At 43.8% G+C, this 19,139-nt stretch overlaps 2 protein-coding genes across 2 annotated transcripts; both read left to right on the top strand.

Moving 5' to 3' along the window:
• The first annotated feature begins 1,852 nt into the window (after positions 1-1,852).
• Positions 1,853-3,341, top strand: LOC135563659 (G1/S-specific cyclin-D2-like). The gene is made up of 4 exons (XM_065006747.1): positions 1,853-2,092; positions 2,205-2,420; positions 2,611-2,931; positions 3,192-3,341. The coding sequence occupies exons 1-4, from the start codon at positions 1,853-1,855 to the stop codon at positions 3,339-3,341; spliced, it is 927 nt and encodes a 308-aa protein (XP_064862819.1).
• Positions 3,342-4,495: 1,154 nt separating this feature from the next.
• LOC115110741 (nucleobindin-2-like) lies at positions 4,496-17,544 on the top strand. Its single transcript, XM_029636612.2, has 13 exons — positions 4,496-4,603; positions 5,136-5,268; positions 5,859-5,966; positions 7,120-7,252; positions 7,337-7,440; positions 13,714-13,899; positions 14,015-14,105; positions 14,185-14,243; positions 14,330-14,422; positions 15,316-15,405; positions 15,485-15,658; positions 15,823-15,937; positions 16,058-17,544. Exons 2-13 carry the CDS (start codon positions 5,140-5,142, stop codon positions 16,144-16,146), a joined length of 1,371 nt encoding a protein of 456 aa, XP_029492472.1. The 5' UTR covers positions 4,496-4,603; positions 5,136-5,139; the 3' UTR covers positions 16,147-17,544.
• The last annotated feature ends 1,595 nt before the right edge of the window (positions 17,545-19,139 follow it).

Here is a 19,139-nt window from a genome sequence, read left to right as displayed (position 1 = left end):
ACAAAATACATTCCATCTAAACATTTGCATAAAACATACTATTTTAAAGGAAAACAACTGTATTACAACATATCTATTTGAAGGTCTGATTATAGTGATTGATTTAGAGCGGCAATCAGCAGTTGAAACAATAAGTGACTCCCCGCCCCTGTTTTGGGAAAAAGCTAAGGGATGGGGCAGTAGAAATGTAACAACTCTCAAATTCAAAGACAGAGCTATGTATGCAAGGACTGACCATCCATGATATCAATATGATAGTTTTAACCATGTTTGTTTGCATTTACTTGTGTGTTTTCATTTAACATGTTTGTTAACAACCATTGGGATAAAACAAGCTAGTATTGTGGGTTCTGATGTGCAGATTTCCCCTTTAATCAAGTAAAAATGCAAGCTAACTTTAATTTATGCTTTTGTCTTATGATATTTTAAGGCTGATTCAAGAGGTGTGTAATTGTTTCATTTTCAGTGCTTCCCAAATGTCTCTGTGAAACATAAGCCCTCGTGTGTCCCTTAAACCACCTGTAGTGACTGACTCACTGTGTCAAATAGAATCTGAATTCAGTACTCGTAAGTGTGACCCCATTGTGACCGTCAGGGGAGTCCCCGAGGAGCATGCGAGAGTGTGTCTGCTGTCCAGTGAATGTGTGAAGGGTGTGTGTGTGTGTCAGAGAGAGAGAGGACCCAGCAGAAGGCCAGGGGCTGGTGTCTGACACTGATTTGTAAAGGAGACAATACGGCTCATTGACCTGCCTGCTCTACTGTCTGTTGCTCATACCTCATCCTGTCCTCCCCAGTGGATTCACTGCTCTTTAAACAGGGAGAGCAGATTGCCACAGGCTGGGGGGGGGGGGTAATGGGGAGTAGAGTGACTGGACACAGGTTGCTTTGACAATGAGATTCATCAGAGAGTTCTGGGCACTAGAGAGAGAGAGTTTCATGCCAGAAGTTAGACATTTAGAGGCCGGAAATCTTTGTACATATATATTAGTTCTTTGCACAATAAGTACTGTATAGCTACAAACAGGACAGGGCAAAAAGATTTACAAAAGGATTTTGTAAAAATGCAACCATTCAACAAAGCATAAACCCTCACGTTGCTTTTCCAATTAACCGCAATTATAATCTCTAATTTCTCTATACAGTTTCTATTATTTAATGGGAAAGAATTTGGAACTTTCAGTTTGAGAAGATATATTTCCATCTTTTCTCTTTCCCCTTTAATATTGTCAACAAACAACCTACTCCTCATGTTATCCATTCCCATTGTCAGAGTTTGGAGATGACCTTTTCTCTCCTCCCTTCTCTCCCTTTCTCCCCTTCTCTTTTTCACTGTTGGGGGCAAGCTGTTGCCTGTCCCTGCGGGCCCCTCCCTCTCTTGTCTGCACCCTCTCTCCTCCCCTCCCTCTCTCTCCTTCTCTATTTTCTCACTCTCTCCACCTGTTGATGCCATTGTTGTACAGACAGCATTGTTGTCTTTTTATTATTTTATGTCAGTCACTATGTTACCACCCTCTTTCTCTTTCATTCCCTCTTCACCACACCCTCTCTGTCATTCTCTTTCTCTGAGGGGTATAAAACCCAGCCAGAGGAGGTTCAGGCTAAGATTCACACCAGCGCCACACAGGAACACACACATACAGAGGGGCGAGGAAATAAAAGGACATCCAACATAGCAGTGACAAGAAGAGGGTTCAATTGAGTTGGATTAGTTGCAGATTTTCAGCACACATATTGGTCCTACATTCTCTCTCCTTACACTGACAGAGTAACATTGACTTGTTGTATTCCACTTTCTGGACCGAGAGGAACACAAACCCACCTAGGTAGTTGTGTGTGTGGGCTGAGCTGAGGGATGTCTGTGTCTCTGTGGTGTGAGGAGGAAGTCCGAGGCCAGCAAGGCCAGGGAGCCCAGCAGGGCCAGGCCAGGGGCCATTCACAGCTCCGGGCCCCCTGGGACCCCAGTGTGTCTGGGCAGCGGATCATCCAGAGGCTGCTACAGGTGGAGGAGAGATATCTGCCCTCCGCCCTCTACGTCGCCCTCATTCAGAGAGAGCCGGAGCGCAGAGAGGAGCTCGCCAAGTGGGCTATGGAAGTATGAACTTTCATTCTCTGGATTCCATTTTCATCTCTTTTTTCCCCACATTAATGTCTTTGGTGTACTGTGATGAGGCACTAATTGATTATCACCTGTTGGTCTCTACTAGGTATGCTGTGAGCGTGGCTGTGACGAAACAGTGTTTCCCCTGTCTGTCTCTATGTTGGACTGCTTCCTGTCTGCCTCCCTGTCTCTCCCTGTCTCACCCTACTGCCTGGCTGCAGCCTGCATCCTCATCGCCTCCAAACTAACAGAGTGTGACACAATCTCTACTGACTCTCTTTGTGCTGCAGCTGAGTACAGCTTCCTGCCCTCCAACATACGGGTAGGTCACCATTTTGATATAGAGGAGAGACACTTTCAAAACTCTGTATGTGACAATATGGGGGACCTTGTGAATGCAAACCATCTCTGTATTATTATATGCATTGTATTCAGTGGGCTATATATACACTAAATGAAAATGTTTTTACACAGAAACACATGTATATTGATGTTCTTGCCCTCATCATAAGGAGATGGAACGTGTCATCCTTGCCACTCTTCGATGGGACGTTGCTGCGGTAACTGCTCAGGACTTCATTCCACATTTCCTTCCCCCTGTAGGGGAGAGGAAGGATGGAAAGACAGACACAGAGGAGTTCTTCTCCACACTGCGTCGGCATAGTGACACCCTGGTTGCCATGTGTGTCTGCGACTACCGTTTCCTGGGAGCCCCTCCATCCCTGGTTGCTGCGGCAGCGCTGAACTCTGCCCTCCGAGGTTTGGGCAACAAGGGTCCAGGTCATCTGGGTCATATGAGTGCTACACTGGCAGAACTGTGTCAGACTGACCTGGTGAGTGCCTAGCAGTATCTCTAATATCTCTACAGAAAATATCTCAACATATTGGTTGTATTACAGCCAGGAGCTGCAGTTCAACTCTATTCAGTAGCAATTCTGAATGAAAGACTGATTTAGAGGTGAAAATTTGACTGGAAAGAAAGGACCACAGAACTAAGTGTTTGAGTTACAGATTGGTTGTGATATGGTTAGTGTGACTGGAAGGGTACTGGTTTTAATCCTAATCTGTGTTTATCTTTATTCTTTGATCACAGATGGTGTTGCAGTGTTACAGTGAATTGATAGAAGCTGCCCTCAAACAACGGCTCAGAGGTGGACTCCAAGACAGTGCCATGGAGAAGGATGGAGAAATAGAGGATGAAAGAGCAGGCACTCCTACTGATATGAGAGAGATTGATTTCTAAACACTAAATTGTGTGAGACAAAGTGCAAATCAATCAAAGTCCTGCATGTAGCTCATCAGTGAAACTGATATAAACTCTTTATGACCTCAAATGCTCTACAATTTATTGTCATATTTTGAAATTACTTTAATTTAATATTGTTTATTTATTCATTGTGTTTCTTGTGCCATATTTATTATCTGTGATTCTTTGTCATTATGTTGTTGATAGTATGTCCTTAATCTATTATTTATCCATTTATTTATTATGTGCAATTATGTAATGTTAATTTATTTCAATTCACCATTGTTTGTGTTTGTATGTGAAGTGACAAGGTAATTGATGAAATAATATACATAGCTATCTATTTTAATTAAATAAATACATACTTTTTACCTGTTGGAATTTGATATTTTATTTATTTTCTTTTTATATGTGATGTGTGTGATGGACAAACACCCTTATGGAAATAAAACACCCTTACAATGTAAATGAAATACAATTACTTCAAAATGTAACTTCAAAACAATAACTGTACTTCGCATATGTGGGTGTTTTTCATACGATAAGGAAGACGTAAAGGAAATGTACGTTTTTTTGTATTGGAACGAGACCAAAGATGATCTATTATATTGACAAGACTGACCATTCTAACAACGGAAACATATGTCATCAACGATGGAAGGCAGGAGAAATCAGGTGAAACCATTTTAGCCAATGAGAGGGCAGATACGCGTGTGACCAACAGGCACAACTAAGTTGTTTTTCTCAAAGTTGCCGGAATGCCACATGAATCCACTTCTATAAGTACATTTGTAACAGCCTAAACATTACAAAACGTCTATTCGATTTCGACACCCTCTCATAGCCCTCCATGCAAAAAAGGGCTTATCTCACGCGGACATATTTTGGGCGCAGTAAATCCTCTCGCTTCGCCTCTTCCTCTCTGACGAGACCACTGAACTACAGTTTATTAATAAGAACTGACGGGATGGAGACGCTGAGGTATAATAATGCCGCGTTCATGTAATAGTCGGAACTGGGAACCTCAAAACTAGCAAACTCGGAAATGTACGAATTCCTAGTTCCGAATAGTAGTTGAACGCGTTATAAGAACGGACGGTACCCATACAATCGGTCACACATAGTCGCTTCTTTTTGACGTCATTTTCGGCTGCGACGCAAAATCTTTTTTTTTTCATTTCGGAAAGCTTTCGGTAAAGGAAGTAACGTTAGCTGGCTAATACAACGGGCAAGAATTAGCCACCGATCAACAAGTAACGGTAAGCGAGAATCCCTCATGTCACACCGAGTGTACATAATACTAAATTTGGCCTGTTGGCGTTGCCAGACGTTTTCTAGTGGCATTCGCGCATTTAATATGAATGGGGGATGCAAGATGGTTGGAAGCTCTCTCTCTCTCTCTCTCTCATCCGTAGCTTGCTAACGTTGGCTAGCTAGCTTCTTGTTGTTCAAGAGGGCGGTAGTGTCTTTGCTGTTGCGTGTTGTTGCGCTTTCTACTGAAAAGCTGTATATTGTCACACGAACTCGGAGCGTAGACCTTTCATTCAGTGAGGTTTCGCGTTAGCCCATAGTGCGTCACTAGCCCACAGTATCTGATGGTCAGTCTGCCAGTTCCCATATAATGTCCATGCAACAGGATACGCCTCCTGTGATGTGCCTCTGTCTGTCTGTCAGATGTCAGCCGTCAAACATAATTCCGTTGGTGTTCAGTACCAAATGACAGATAGCTGAATAATGTCTGAATACACAATTGCCATAGACAGATCTTATATGTTCATACTTCTCTTGCAGGAGGATGAACCTGGATCCTGGCTGGCTGCTGCTCCTATCCATGTCTCTGGAGGTTTGGTCAGTGCCCCTGGACCGCAATGCAACCCCCCAGGAAGCACATTCTCCCCAGGAGGACAAACAGGAGGATAATGTGGTACTCCTTTGTTCTGTCTGTCGTCCGTCCATCCATCCGTTTGTGTGGTTGGTTGGTTGGTTGTCCGTCCGTCTGTATCCATCCATGTGTGATGTTTGTGTGTGTGGTTGCCCTTCTGTCTGTATCCATCCATGTGTGATGTTTGTGTGTGTGGTTGCCTGTCTGTCTGTATCCATCCATGTGTGTGTGGTTGCCTGTCTGTCTGTATCCATCCATGTGTGTGTGGTTGCCTGTCTGTCTGTATCCATCCATGTGTGTGTGGTTGCCTGTCTGTCTGTATCCATCCATGTGTGTGTGGTTACCTGTCTGTCTGTATCCATCCATGTGTGTGTGGTTGCCTGTCTGTCTGTATCCATCCATGTGTGTGTGGTTGCCTGTCTGTCTTTATCCATCCATGTGTGATGTTTGTGTGTGTGGTTGCCTGTCCGTTGCAGGACACAGGCCTATACTATGACCGGTATCTGTATCCATGTGTGTTGTTTGTGTGTGTGTGGTTGCCTGTCCGTTGCAGTACACAGGCCTATACTATGACCGGTATCTGTATCCATGTGTGATTTTTGTGTGTGTGTGTGGTTGCCTGTCCATTGCAGGACACAGGCCTATACTATGACCGGTATCTGAGAGAGGTGATTGAGGTGCTGGAGACAGATCCCCACTTCAGAGAGAAACTCCAGACTGCCAATACAGAGGACATCAAGGTCTCTCGCTCTCTCTCTCTCTCTCTCTGTTGTTTTTCCCCTTGTCTTATATTTTCTGACCTTAGTAGTTTTTTATTAGTTTTTGAAAGTATTAACTCACTAAGTACCCCCCCACCTCCTTGTGTAGTACCTATGATGTTACACAAGTCATCTATAGTAGGGATTGGCACGGGTTATTCGAATATCTGAATGGACGTTAGTATTCGATTACTTAATGGTCTATTTTAACAATGAAAATGCTTGGTCTAAAATGTCATAAAAGTATCTATGTGACATTGCTACATAGCCTACAAGGATAGACCATTACATTAAACATTTTAATAACACAACAGTTTTATGACCGTTTTAATGCCCATAAAAAAAGATGCTCCGGTAGCCTTCACACGTGGAGCTTGTTGTTATTGTTGGTCAATCAAAGTGGTGTTACAGTCGGAGGCTCAATGTGTAGCAAAGGAAGTGGGAGATTTCTAATCGATGCAAATTAGAATACAAATGACGGAAATCAGTTGGCTAAATGAGAAGGAGTAGGCTACGATGATCAACCAACAGGTAGGCTGTTGTTTCATATGAATGGAGTTGTCGTAGACAATTACGAGGTGTGCCGCAAAATAGCCTCAATTAGCCTTTCTACTTTAGCTAGCTAGCTGACTAACTTAGCTGGCTACTGTAGCCAGCTAGCTTCTTTACAATGATTTGGTTCAGTCAAGACCAGTACTACCAGATGGTATGATAGATAACTTGTTGCTGCCATAGGTTTTCTAACTAGCACGAGTCGGTTTGTCTACTTTTTCTCTCACCCTCTGTGCCACACACACTGGCCCCTGCTCCTCTCTCACACCTCACTTACCCTTCTGCTGAAACGCGTAGGGTACCGTTTTCTTTAAAACATGTACTTCGACAATCCAGATATCTGAAAAAATATCATATTTGAATAGTGAAATAATTTCAGATGCCCATCCCTAATCTATAGTGTATATACTGTATGTCGAGTATGTGTAAATTCTTTGTCTATACATTCTGTCTGTATTCTGTCTATGTTCTGTTTATTGTGGCAGCATCAAGTCACTGGGTCAAGTTCCTGGTACATGTAAAGTAAATGTCCTGGCGAATAAAGGTGAATCTATGTGTCTGACTGACTGTCCATCTTCTTCAGAATGGTCGTCTCAGTAAGGAGCTGGACCTTGTGGGGCACCATGTTAGAACTCGTCTGGATGAGCTGAAGAGACAGGAGGTGTCTCGCCTCAGGATGCTGCTCAAAGCCAAACTGGACAGCACCAACACACAGAGTGAGGGTTTTTTAAAGGCCTGGAAGACCAAGATTATATATGTTTTCTCAGTCACTTGTTAAAACCCCTCTGTTTATCCCAAAGGTTTACAGATGGACCATGCCTCTCTGTTGAAGCAGTTTGAACACCTGGATCCACACAATCAGAACACCTTTGAGGCCAAAGACCTTGAGCTGCTCATCTCAACGGTAATGCAGTGAGCATAGAGTCCAGGCTTGTATTTGTATTCATAGAACATCTAAGAGTAGGTGCAGATCTAGGATCAGTTTAGCCTTTTCAAATAAATTTTTATGGATACACATATTTATCAGATGTTATTGCGGGTGTAGCGAAATACTTAATATATAATCCAACAGTGCAGTAGTATCTAACAATACACAACAATACACACAAATATAAAAGTAAAAGAAGGGAATGAAGAAATATATAAATATTAGGATGAGTAATGTCGGAGTGGCATTGACTAAAATACCATAGAATAGAATACATTATACATATGAGATGAGTAAAGCAGTATGTAAACATTATTAAAGTGACTAGTGTTCCATTATTAAAGTGACCAGTGATTCCATGTCTATGTATATAGGGCAGCAGCCTCTAAGGTGCAGGGTTGAGTAACCCGGGTGGTAGCTGGCTAGTGATGGCTATTTAACAGTCTGATGGCCTTGAGATAGAAGCTGTTTTTCAGTCTCTCAGTCCCAGCTTTGATGCACCTGTACTGACCTCGCCTTCTGGATGATAGCGGGGTGAACAGGCTGTGGCTCGGGTGGTTGATGTCCTTTTTGGCCTTCATGTGACATCGGGTGCTGTAGGTGTCCTGGAGGGCAGGCAGTGTGCCCCCTGTGATGCGTTGTGCAGACCGCACCACCCTCTGAAGAGCCCTGCGGTTGCGGGCGGAGAAGTTGCCATACCAGGGGGGTGAAACAGCCCGACAGGATGCTCTCAATTGTCCATCTGTAAAAGTTTGAGTGTCTTAGGGGCCAAGCTGAATTTCTTCAGCCTCCTGAGGTTGAAGAGTAGTTGTTGCTCCTTCTTCACCACACTGTGTGGATGGATCATTTCAGATTGTCAGTGATGTGTACGCCGAGGAACTTGAGGGTACTATGGTGTTGAAAGCATTCTTCCGTAGGTATTCCTCTTGTCCACATGGGATAGGGCAGTGCGATGGCGATTGCATCATCTGGGGATCTATTGGGGTGGTATGCAAATTGAAGTGTGTCTAGGTTGTAAGGTAGCGGTGATATTGTCCTTAACTAGCCTCTCAAAGCACTTCATGATGACAGAAGTGAGTGTTACGGGGAAATAGTAATTTAGTTCAGTTACCTTTGCTTTCTTGGGTACAGGAACAATGGTGGACATCTTTAAGGAAGTGGGGTCAGCAGACTGGGATAGGGAGAGATGGAATATGTCTGTAAACACTCCAGACAGCTGGTCTGCACATGCTCTGAGGACGCTTCTAGGGATGCCGTCTGGGCTGACATTTTTGCGAGGGTTACCACGCTTAAATGTCTTACTCACATCAGCCACGGAGAACGAGAGAGTACAGTCCTTGGTAGCGGGCCACGTCGGTGGCACTGTGTTATCCTCAAAGCGGACGAAGAAGGTGTTTAGTTTGTCCGGTGAGCAAGACGTCAGTGTCCGTCCGTGACGTGGCTGGTTTTCCCTTTGTAATCTGTGATTGTCTGTAGACCCGGCCACATATGTCTCCGTGGAATTGCGACTCCACTTTGTTTCTGTACAGACGTTTTGCCTGTTTGATTGCCTTACGGAGAAAATAACTACACTGTTTGTATTCGACTATATTCCCAGTCACCTTGCCATGGTTAATGCAGTGGTTCGCGCTTTCAGTTTTGTGCGACTGCTGCCATCTATCCACGGTTTCTGGTTTGGGTAGGTTTTAATAGTCCGTGGGAATAACATCCTCTTTACACTTCCTGATGAATTCAGTCATTGTGTCTTTGTATACGTCAATGTTATTCTGAGGTTACCCAGAACATATCCCAGTCCTCTTGAACAAAACAATCTTGAAGCATGGATTCCGATTGGTCAGACCAGCGTTGACTAGACCTTAGCACGGGTACTGTTTGAGTTTCTGCCTATAGGAAGGGAGGAGCAAAATGTGGTCGTGATCTCATTTGCCGAAGGGAGCGTGGGGGAGGGCCTTGTAGGCATTTCGAAAGAGGTGGTCGAGTGTTTAATCAGAGCGAGTACTACAGTCAATGTCTTGATAGAACTTCGGTAGCGTTTTCCTAAAATTTGCTTTGTTAAAATCCCAAGCTACAATAAATGTGGTCTCAGGATATGTGGCTTCCAGTTTGCATAAAGTCCAGTGTAGTTCCTTGAGGGTTGTCGTGGTATTGGCTTGAGGGGGAATATACACAGCTGTGACTAGAACCAGAGAGAATTCTCTTGGGAGGTAATACGGTCGGCATTTGAATTTGAGGTATTTTAGGTCGGGTGAACAAAAGGACTTGAGTTCCTGTATGTTATCACAATCACACCATGAGTAGTTAATCATGAAACATACACCACCTCCCTTCTTCCCTGGGAGTTCTTTATTCCTGTCTGCGCAATGTACCGAGAACCCAGCTGGTTGTATGGACGGGGACAGTATATCCCGAGAGAGCCATGATTCTGTGAAACAGAGTATATTACAGTCCCTGATGACTCTCTGGAGGGGGATCCTTGCCCTGAGCTCATCCACTTTATTGTCCAGAGACTGAATATTAGCGAGTAATATACTTGGAAGCGGTGGAGGGTGTGCAAGCCTCCTGAGTATTCGGGAAAGTCGTATTCCTGGTCGTAATGCTGGTGAGTTACCGCCTCTCCGATTTCCAAAATTATTTCCGTCTGTATGTAATAACACAAACGTTCTGGGCTAATAATGTAAGAAATAACACAAAAACAACTAAATACTGCAAAGTTGCTTAAGCACTAGAAACAGAGCTGCCATGTATGTCTGTCGGCGCCATCTTGCCATCCTTTATCATAATTAATGCTATTATATTGGGTGCTAATCCTAGATCAGTATTCCTACTCTGGAATGTGTTATGAATACGGGCCCTGATTCTTATCTACTTGTATCATAACACTGGTGTTGATGTACTTCATTATCCCCTCGTCCTTGTCCTCTGCCTCCCTGCTAGGCCAATGTACATCAGTATCCCCCTCATCCTTGTCCTCTGCCTCCCTGCTAGGCCAATGTACATCAGTATGCCCCTCATCCTTGTCCTCTGCCTCCCTGCTAGGCCAATGTACATCAGTATCCCCCTCATCCTTGTCCTCTGCCTCCCTGCTAGGCCAATGTATATCAGTTTTCCCCTTGTCCTCTGCCTCCCTGCTAGGCCAATGTACATCAGTTTCCCCCTTGTCCTCTGCCTCCCTGCTAGGCCAATGTATATCAGTTTTCCCCTTGTCCTCTGCCTCCCTGCTAGGCCAATGTACATCAGTTTCCCCCTTGTCCTCTGCCTCCCTGCTAGGCCAATGTATATCAGTTTTCCCCTTGTCCTCTGCCTCCCTGCTAGGCCAATGTACATCAGTTTTCCCCTTGTCCTCTGTCTCCCTGCTAGGCCAATGTACAGTGGGGCAAAAAAGTATTTAGTCAGCCACCAATTGTGCAAGTTCTCCCACTTAAAAAGATGAGAGGCCTGTAATTTTCATCATAGGTACACTTCAACTATGACAGACAATGAGAAAATGAATTCCAGAAAATCACATTGTAGGAATTTATTTGCAAATGATGGTGGAAAATAAGTATTTGGTTTTATAACAAAAGTTTATCTCAATATACCCTTTGTTGGCAATGACAGAGGTCAAACGTTTTCTGTAAGTCTTCACAAGGTTTTCACACACTGTTGCTGGTATTTTGGCCCATTCCTCCATGTAGATCTCCTCTAGAGCAGTGATGTTTTGGGGCTGTTGCTGGGCAACATAGACTTTCAACTCCCTCCAAAGATTTTCTCTGGGGTTGAGATCTGGAGACTGGCTAGGCCACTCCAGGACCTTGAAATGCTTCTTACGAAGCCACTCCTTCATTGCCCGGGCGGTGTGTTTGGGATCATTGTCATGCTGAAAGACCCAGCCACGTTTCATCTTCAATGCCCTTGCTGATGGAAAGAGGTTTTCACTCAAAATCTCACGATACATGGCCCCATTCATTCTTTTCTTTACACGGATCAGTCGTCACGTCTGGCACTGCAGGATTTGAGTCCCTGGCGGCATGGTGTGTTACTGATGGTAGGCTTTGTTACTTTGGTCCCAGATCTCTGCAGGTCATTCACTAGGTCCCCCGTGTGGTTCTGGGATTTTTTCTCACCGTTCTTGTGATCAAGAGATCTTGCGTGGAGCCCCAGATCGAGGGAGATTATTAGTGGACTTGTATGTCTTCCATTTCCTAATAATTGCTCCCACAGTTGATTTCTTCAAACCAAGCTGCTTACCTATTGCAGATTCAGTCTTCCCAGCCTGGTGCAGGTCTACAATTTTGTTTCCGGTGTCCTTTGACAGCTCTTTGGTCTTGGCCATATTGGAGTTTGGAGTGTGACTGTTTGAGGTTGTGGACAGGTGTTGTTTATACTGATAACAAGTTCAAACAGGTGCCATTAATACAGGTAACGAGTGGAGGACAGAGGAGCCTCTTAAAGAAGAAGTTACAGGTCTGTGAGAGCCAGAAATCTTGCTTGTTTGTAGGTGACCAAATACTTATTTTCCACCATAATTTGCAAATAAATTAATAAAAGATCCTACAATGTGATTTTCTGGATTTTTTTTTTTCATTTTGTCTGTCATAGTTGAAGTGTACCTATGATGAAAATTACAGGCCTCTCATCCTTTTAAGTGGGAGAACTTGCACAATTGGTGGCTGACTAAATACTTTTTTGCCCCACTGTACATCAGTATCCCCCTTATCCTCTGTCTCCCTGCTAGGCCAATGTACAGTACCAGTCAAAAGTTTGTACACACTTACTCATTCAAGGGTTTTTCTTTCTTTCTTTTTTTTTTACTATTTTCTACATTGTGGAATAATAGTGAAGACATCAAAACTATGAAATAGCACATATGGAATCATGTCGTCACCAAAAAACTGTTAAAAAAATCTAAATATTTTAGATTCTTCAAAGTAGCCACCCTTTTCCTTGATGACAGCTTTGTACACTCTTGGCATTCTCTCAACCAGCTTCACGGGGAATGGTTTTCCAACAGTCTTGAAGGAGTTCCCACATATGCTGAGCATTTGTTGGCTGCTTTTGCTTCACTCTGTGGTCCAACTCATCCCAAACCATCTCAATTGGGTTGAGGTCAGGTGATTGTGGAGGCCAGGTCATCTGATGCAGCACTCCATCACTCCTTCTTGGTAAAATAGCCCTTACACAGCCTGGAGGTGCGTTTCGGGTCATTGTCCTGTTGAAAAACAAATAATAGTCCCACTAAGTGCAGACCAAATGGGAATGCAGAATGCTGTGGTAGCCATGCTGGTTACAAGTGTGCCTTGAATTCTAAATAAATCACAGACAGTGTCACCAGCAATGCACCATCACACCACCTCCTCCATGCTTCACAGTGGGAACCACACATGCGGAGATCATCTGTTCACCTACTCTACGTCTCACTAAGACATGGCGGTTGGAACCAAATATCTCAAATTTGGACTCATCAGACCAAAGGGCAGATTTCCACTGATCTAAAGTCCATTGCTCATGTTTCTTGGCCCAAGCAAGTCTATTATTTTTGGTGTCCTTTGGTAGTGGTTTCTTTGCAGCAATTTGACCATTTAGGCCTAATTCACGCAGTCTCCTCTGAACAGTTGATGTTGATGTGTCTGTTACTTGAACTCTGTGAAGCATTTATTTGGGCTGCAATCTGAGGTGCAATTAATGCTAATGAATTTATCCTCTGCAGCAGAGTTAACTCTGGGTCTTCCTTTCCTGTGGCGGTCCTCATGAGAGCCGGTTTCATCATAGTACTTGATGGGTTTTCCGACTGCACTTGAAGAAACGTTCATAGTTCTTGAGATGTTCAGGATTGACTGACCTTCATGTCTTAAGGTAATGGACTGTTGTTTTCTCTTTGCTCAAATGCGTTAAGAAGGAAAGAAATTCCACAAATGAACTTTTAACAAGGCACACCAGTTAATTGAAATGCATTCCAGGTGGCTACCTCATGAAGCTGGTTGAGAGAATGCCAAGAGTGTGCAAAGCTGTCATCAAGGCAAAGGGTGGCTACTTTGAAAAATCTCATACATTTTGATTTGTTTATCACTTTGTGGTTACTACATGATTCCATATGTGTTATTTCATAGTTTGTCTTCACAATTTTTGTACATTGTTGAAAAAAAGCAAGGAATAGGTGTATCCAACATTTTGATTAGTACTGTACATCAGTATCCCCCTTGTCCTCTGTCTCCCTGATAGGCCAATGTACATCAGTATCTCCTTCATCCTTGTCCGCTGTCTCCCTGCTAGGCCACTAAAGACCTAGAGAACTACGATGCAGAGAGACATGATGAGTTCAAACGCTATGAGATGCTGAAGGAGCACGAGAGACGGGAGTACCTCAAGGGTCTGGACCAGGAGAAGAGAGAGAAGGAGGAGAAGAGGATGGAGGAGCTGAAGGATAAACACCGCAAGCACCCCAAGGTCAACGCTCCGGTGAGAGAGAAAGATGGAGAGAGCGAGTAAGATAGAGGGAATGCTTTTTGTATGTGAGACCAGTAGAATGGAATCTCTCTCTTTTCTCTCCCTCTCCTTTCTATCTCTCGCACAGGGCAGTGTAGCTCAACTGCGTGAGGTATGGAAGGAGACTGATGGACTGGACCCAACAGAGTTTAACCCAAAGACCTTCTTCAAACTGCATGGTCAGTTAAGCTGCACTCTACTATTACATGATGATGACGTTTGTATGTGTTCAAATAATGTTTATTTTCCTCTCTGTAGATGCGAATGGAGATGGTGTTTTAGATGAGCAGGAACTAGAGGCCCTCTTTGCCAAAGAGGTAACGCACGCCCTCACACGTGTGTGTGTGTGTGTGTCCGTGTCCGTGTGGTATAGTAACAGCTCTCTCCTGCCCTCTACCACCAGCTGGAGAAGGTCTACGACCCAAAGAATGAGGAGGATGATATGATGGAGATGGAGGAAGAGAGGCTGAGGATGAGGGAGCATGTCATGAAGAACGTTAGTATTGTTTGGATTTCTGTCCTCTGTTTTAATCCTCCATTCCTGTTTTTCCTTGTTTCTGTGTCTTTATCCCTCTCTCCTCTCTCTCTGTTCACCTCTCATCCGTTCACGGTCTGTCGGTTCACCTCTCATCCGTTCACGGTCTGTCGGTTCATCTCTCCGTCGGTTCACTCTCTGTCGGTTCACCTCTCATCCGTTCACTCTCTGTCGGTTCACCTCTCATCCGTTCACGGTCTGTCGGTTCATCTCTCCGTCGGTTCACTCTCTGTCGGTTCACCTGTCATCTGTTCACTCTGTCGGTTCACCTCTCATCCGTTCACTCTCTGTCGGTTCACCTCTCATCCGTTCACTCTCTGTCGGTTCACCTCTCATCCGTTCACTCTCTGTCGGTTCACCTCTCATCCGTTCACGGTCTGTCGGTTCATCTCTCCGTCGGTTCACTCTCTGTCGGTTCACCTGTCATCTGTTCACTCTGTCGGTTCACCTCTCATCCGTTCACTCTCTGTCGGTTCACCTCTCATCCGTTCACTCTCTGTCGGTTCACCTCTCATCCGTTCACTCTCTGTTGGTTCACCTCTCATCCGTTCACTCTCTGTCGGTTCACCTCTCATCCGTTCACTCTCTGTCGGTTCACCTCTCATCCGTTCACGGTCTGTCGGTTCATCTCTCCGTCGGTTCACTCTCTGTCGGTTCACCTCTCATCCGTTCACTCTCTGTTGGTTCACCTCTCATCCGTTCACTCTGTGTCGGTTCACCTCTCATCCGTTCACTCTGTTGGTTCACCTCTCATCCGTTCAGTCTGTCGGTTCACTCTCTGTCAGTTCACCTCTCATCCGTTCACTCTCGGTCTGTTATCTATTACTTTTTTCAGCTATTTTCTGTTTTGACAGGTGGACATCAATCAAGATCGACTCGTCAGCCTGGAAGAGTTCCTTAAATCAACAGACAAGAAAGAGTTCAACAACCCTAAAGAATGGGATGTAAGTGAGTGATGGACGTTGGGTCGTTTTATAGTTTGTGTGTTGAGTGATGTCAGACTCGTCTTCCCCATCCCTCCAGACTTTAGATGACACCAAGCCGGTGTTTACAGAGGCTGAGCTCCAGCGGTTTGAGGCGGAACTGCACACCAAGGAGGAGGAGCTGGGTAGGAGGGCGGAGTCTCTTCGTCAGGAGCAGGATCTGCTGAAGGAGAGGGGCAAGGCCCTGGAGGCCCAGAGACGAGAGTACCAACAGGTAGACAACCACCACTTACTCTGCACAGTGGTATGGAGGATAGCCATACTATGAACAGCCAAATACTGCAGAATAAGCCATACTGTCACTATAGCGATTATATCTTCAATGAAATATGAAACAATGAGTAGCCATATGATGAAATGTTTGTCTGATTCTGTCAGGCAGTGCTAGAGATGTCTCAGAGGAAGGAGAAACAGGCAGTGGAGGGGCAGCCTCCTACGGGTCCTAACGGAGAACTACAGTTCCACCAAGAGATGCAGAAACTGGAAGATCAAGGTAAACGGGATAGACGAGATAAAAAGGGCGGGGATGGAGTGAGTTGGGGACATTTTTGCTTTTGTCTCCTCTGAGGGGTTCTTTCAGTAATGGAATGTTCTCTCTGGCACTCTCATTCAGGTGCTAAAGCTCCTGTTGAACAAGAAGTCCAAGAGGCCCAGAATAACCTGCCTGCAGAACCACCACAGAACCTGCCCATACACACCTAATGCAGCACCCTGATACACATAGGGTTGCAATGGGAGGGTATATTACTGGAAACTTTCTAAGTTTACTAGTAAACTACCAGAATTTTTGTAACTTTCAAGGAATGTATGGAATTTTATCAGATGACATCTATTGTCTTTTTTTTGGTACTTCAGATTATCACAGGTGTTTGTGAGCATGGTTACATGCGCACCATAATTTGATTTTGTTTAATACATTTACATGCTTTGCAAGAAAAACGATTTCCCTAATAATCCTGTTTACGTCTGAAATCAGATAAATTCCAAAAATCAGCAATCTAAAAAAATGTTCGACCACAATGGCCAAACTTTTTTGCAAAACCTTTTTGATTCTGAGTTGGGACCTATAAAGTTTGTATGTGAAAACAATTTCTAATATGCATACTTTGTTTTTCCAAATTCACGCATAAGAGGGAGTCTTGCGCTACCTGTGCTGGGCGCAAATCAAATACACAGCTAGGATGCAGTAATTTGAAAGATTGCCTAGAAAACCAGGTGTTTTAATCGGTGGATGCTTACTTAGATTTTGACCTTATGCCGATTAAGATAAGCAGAGTAAGGTGTTTACATGACTATTTCCATACCTGGCATACTGCCATAATCAGTTTAATATCCAATTATTAGTGTGCATGTAAACATACTCATGAATTATCTCTGGCCCTCTGTGTGGCCTTATTAGATGTAAAATCTATACAATAATTCAATGAGATGACAAAGCTGTAAAAGATCCTCAATATAAACCATCAACGTAGTGAATGTCATTGGTGTTTAATATAAGGGTTTCAGAATAAAATACCCTTTGTTTCTTTTACACACACTTTTTTTTATTTTACTATGTCAATATGTCTTTGTTGTAAATATTTTGGGGTCAAACTGGTGGCAGTTGTGAAAAAATACAATAGTTTGAGAAGTTTGTGGAGTGAATTGAAAACAATGCAATTGTTGATTTAGATGCTTTTCCAAAATTATTTAGGTTATTTTTCTCTTGAAGCATATAGTCTATCCACTAGAAACTCATGGACATTATGGTCACAGATGTAAAAAATGTTTTACTATATATATGAATAACATTTGTTTTAGTTCAAGTATAAATCACCAAAGTTACCATAGATTACCTGTTATTTACCAAAATTACGGAGGATTCCAGTAACTTTGGTAAAATAGTGGTAGCTGTGCAACCCTAAATACACACACGCTCTTGCAGGAACACATCTCTTTCACTGACACACATATCCAGATGGGTACAGCAGATGACATCATACAGCACAAGCGCACAACCCCAGTCAGTCAAGCACATCGTATCGTCCCCTGGCACAGTCCCGGTCTTCACCTATCTTTGTGGTTTACATTTGATCTCAATAAATTATTCAACTCACTGGACCTAGCCTTCTTCATTTTTAAATTCTCTGTCATGCCTGTGAAATGACTGTCTATAGATATTCTGTCCTTACGTTGTCTGTCTGTGTTGTATACCTAGCTTACTATTTCCACTTTTCCCCCAAATGTCAAATATCTGACCACTAACCCTTTCCCAGATGAGGTACATTGTTTGAATATTTAATTCCCAATCCCTTCTGCCTTCACACTCCTCTAGTTGACCTTTGACCTCTCCTGCCAGTAACTCATTTGTCTATTGGTCACTGGGATCTTGAATGCTTCTGTACATTGTTGTTATTCCAGCCTTGTCCCTTCTGTCATCACCCTTCTTATTTTAAATGTATTTGAAACATTGTTGTAGTAATGAATCCCTTCAGTGTCTCTGTACTGTGCTCTCTTTTCCTCTGCTGTTGTCCAGTGGTATGGTTCCCTGGGGAGTATGTGCTGATTGTTGTTGTCTCCCATGGAATGGGTCCCCTGGCACACAGTGCATTCCTACCCTGCATTCCACTGACCCCCGGTGACCTCAATGATGACCTCACTGCCCCTTCTTTCTGCTGTTAGCTGTCAATCACTCCGCTGCTGGTGATGTCACTGCTCAGGGATGAGCAACATCTGCATCTGCACTGTGTGTTTAGCAACATCTACACTGTCATTTTTCTTCAAAATGTTATTTTTTTTCTCAGTCTGGTAGTAGGTGAGACAAGTATGTGACAACATGAAGGAGAGACAGCTGGATGTAATCTCAAGTTATGAGTAAGATAAGTTCTATATGTGTCCATTTTGAACATCTATATGGTTGGAAAACATGCAGTATCAGAGCAACACAGCAGATGATGGTAGACACTGATCAAACTGAGTGTCCCTCACACAGATTTTCATGAGTTGGTTATGGAAGTGACCTGTGTTACCTTGTTCTTATGTGTCCATAGCCTGAGGCACAGCACAGCCTCTATTCCCACGTGTTAGTTCTCTGGATAGAACAACTGACTGTCTCTCTGCCTGTGACCTTTGGAAACCCCACTGGAACCTGAAGGAATCACCAGATAATAATAGGAAATGATACCATTATGGAATGATCCTAGTATTAGATATAGTGCTGATGCTGCTGACACATGTCTTCTTCACCACCATCTCCAGATCAGAGAGACTCACATTTTCAACCTCTCTCTGTCTGAGTCTGTAATAACAACATGTTTCAAGCAGACCACCATAGTCCCTGTGCCCAAGAACACTAAGGTAACCTACCTAAATGACTACCGACCTGTAGCACTCACATCTGTAGCCATGAAATGCTTTAAAAGGCTTGTCATGGCTCACATCAACACCATTATCCCAGAAACCCTAGACCCACTCCAATTTGCATACCTCAACAGATCCATAGATGATGCGATCACTATTGCGCTCCACACTGCCCTTTCCCACCTGGACAAAAGGAACACCTATGTGAGAATGCTATTCATTGACCACAGCTCAGCGTTCAACACCATAATGCCCTCAAAGCTCATCACTAAGCTAAGGACCCTGGGACTGAACACCTTCCTCTGCAACTGGATCCTGGACTTCCTGTCGGGCCGCCCCCAGGGGGTAAGGGTAGG

This window comes from Oncorhynchus nerka, linkage group LG21 (assembly GCF_034236695.1).
Source record: "Oncorhynchus nerka isolate Pitt River linkage group LG21, Oner_Uvic_2.0, whole genome shotgun sequence".
Taxonomy (NCBI): Eukaryota; Metazoa; Chordata; class Actinopteri; order Salmoniformes; family Salmonidae; genus Oncorhynchus; species Oncorhynchus nerka.
This window is presented reverse-complemented; position numbering and strand designations above follow the sequence as displayed.

Excerpts from the sequence above, each read along its gene's own strand:
- LOC115110741 (XM_029636612.2), top strand. The coding sequence starts at position 5,140 with ATGAACCTGGATCCTGGCTGGCTGCTGCTCCTATCCATGTCTCTGGAG. Across the intron at positions 5,967-7,119 it reads CCAATACAGAGGACATCAAG|AATGGTCGTCTCAGTAAGGA; the intron begins GTCTCTCGCTCT and ends CATCTTCTTCAG. Across the intron at positions 15,406-15,484 it reads ACAACCCTAAAGAATGGGAT|ACTTTAGATGACACCAAGCC; the intron begins GTAAGTGAGTGA and ends CCATCCCTCCAG.
- LOC135563659 (XM_065006747.1), top strand. The coding sequence starts at position 1,853 with ATGTCTGTGTCTCTGTGGTGTGAGGAGGAAGTCCGAGGCCAGCAAGGC. Across the intron at positions 2,093-2,204 it reads TCGCCAAGTGGGCTATGGAA|GTATGCTGTGAGCGTGGCTG; the intron begins GTATGAACTTTC and ends GGTCTCTACTAG. Across the intron at positions 2,421-2,610 it reads TCCTGCCCTCCAACATACGG|GAGATGGAACGTGTCATCCT; the intron begins GTAGGTCACCAT and ends CCTCATCATAAG.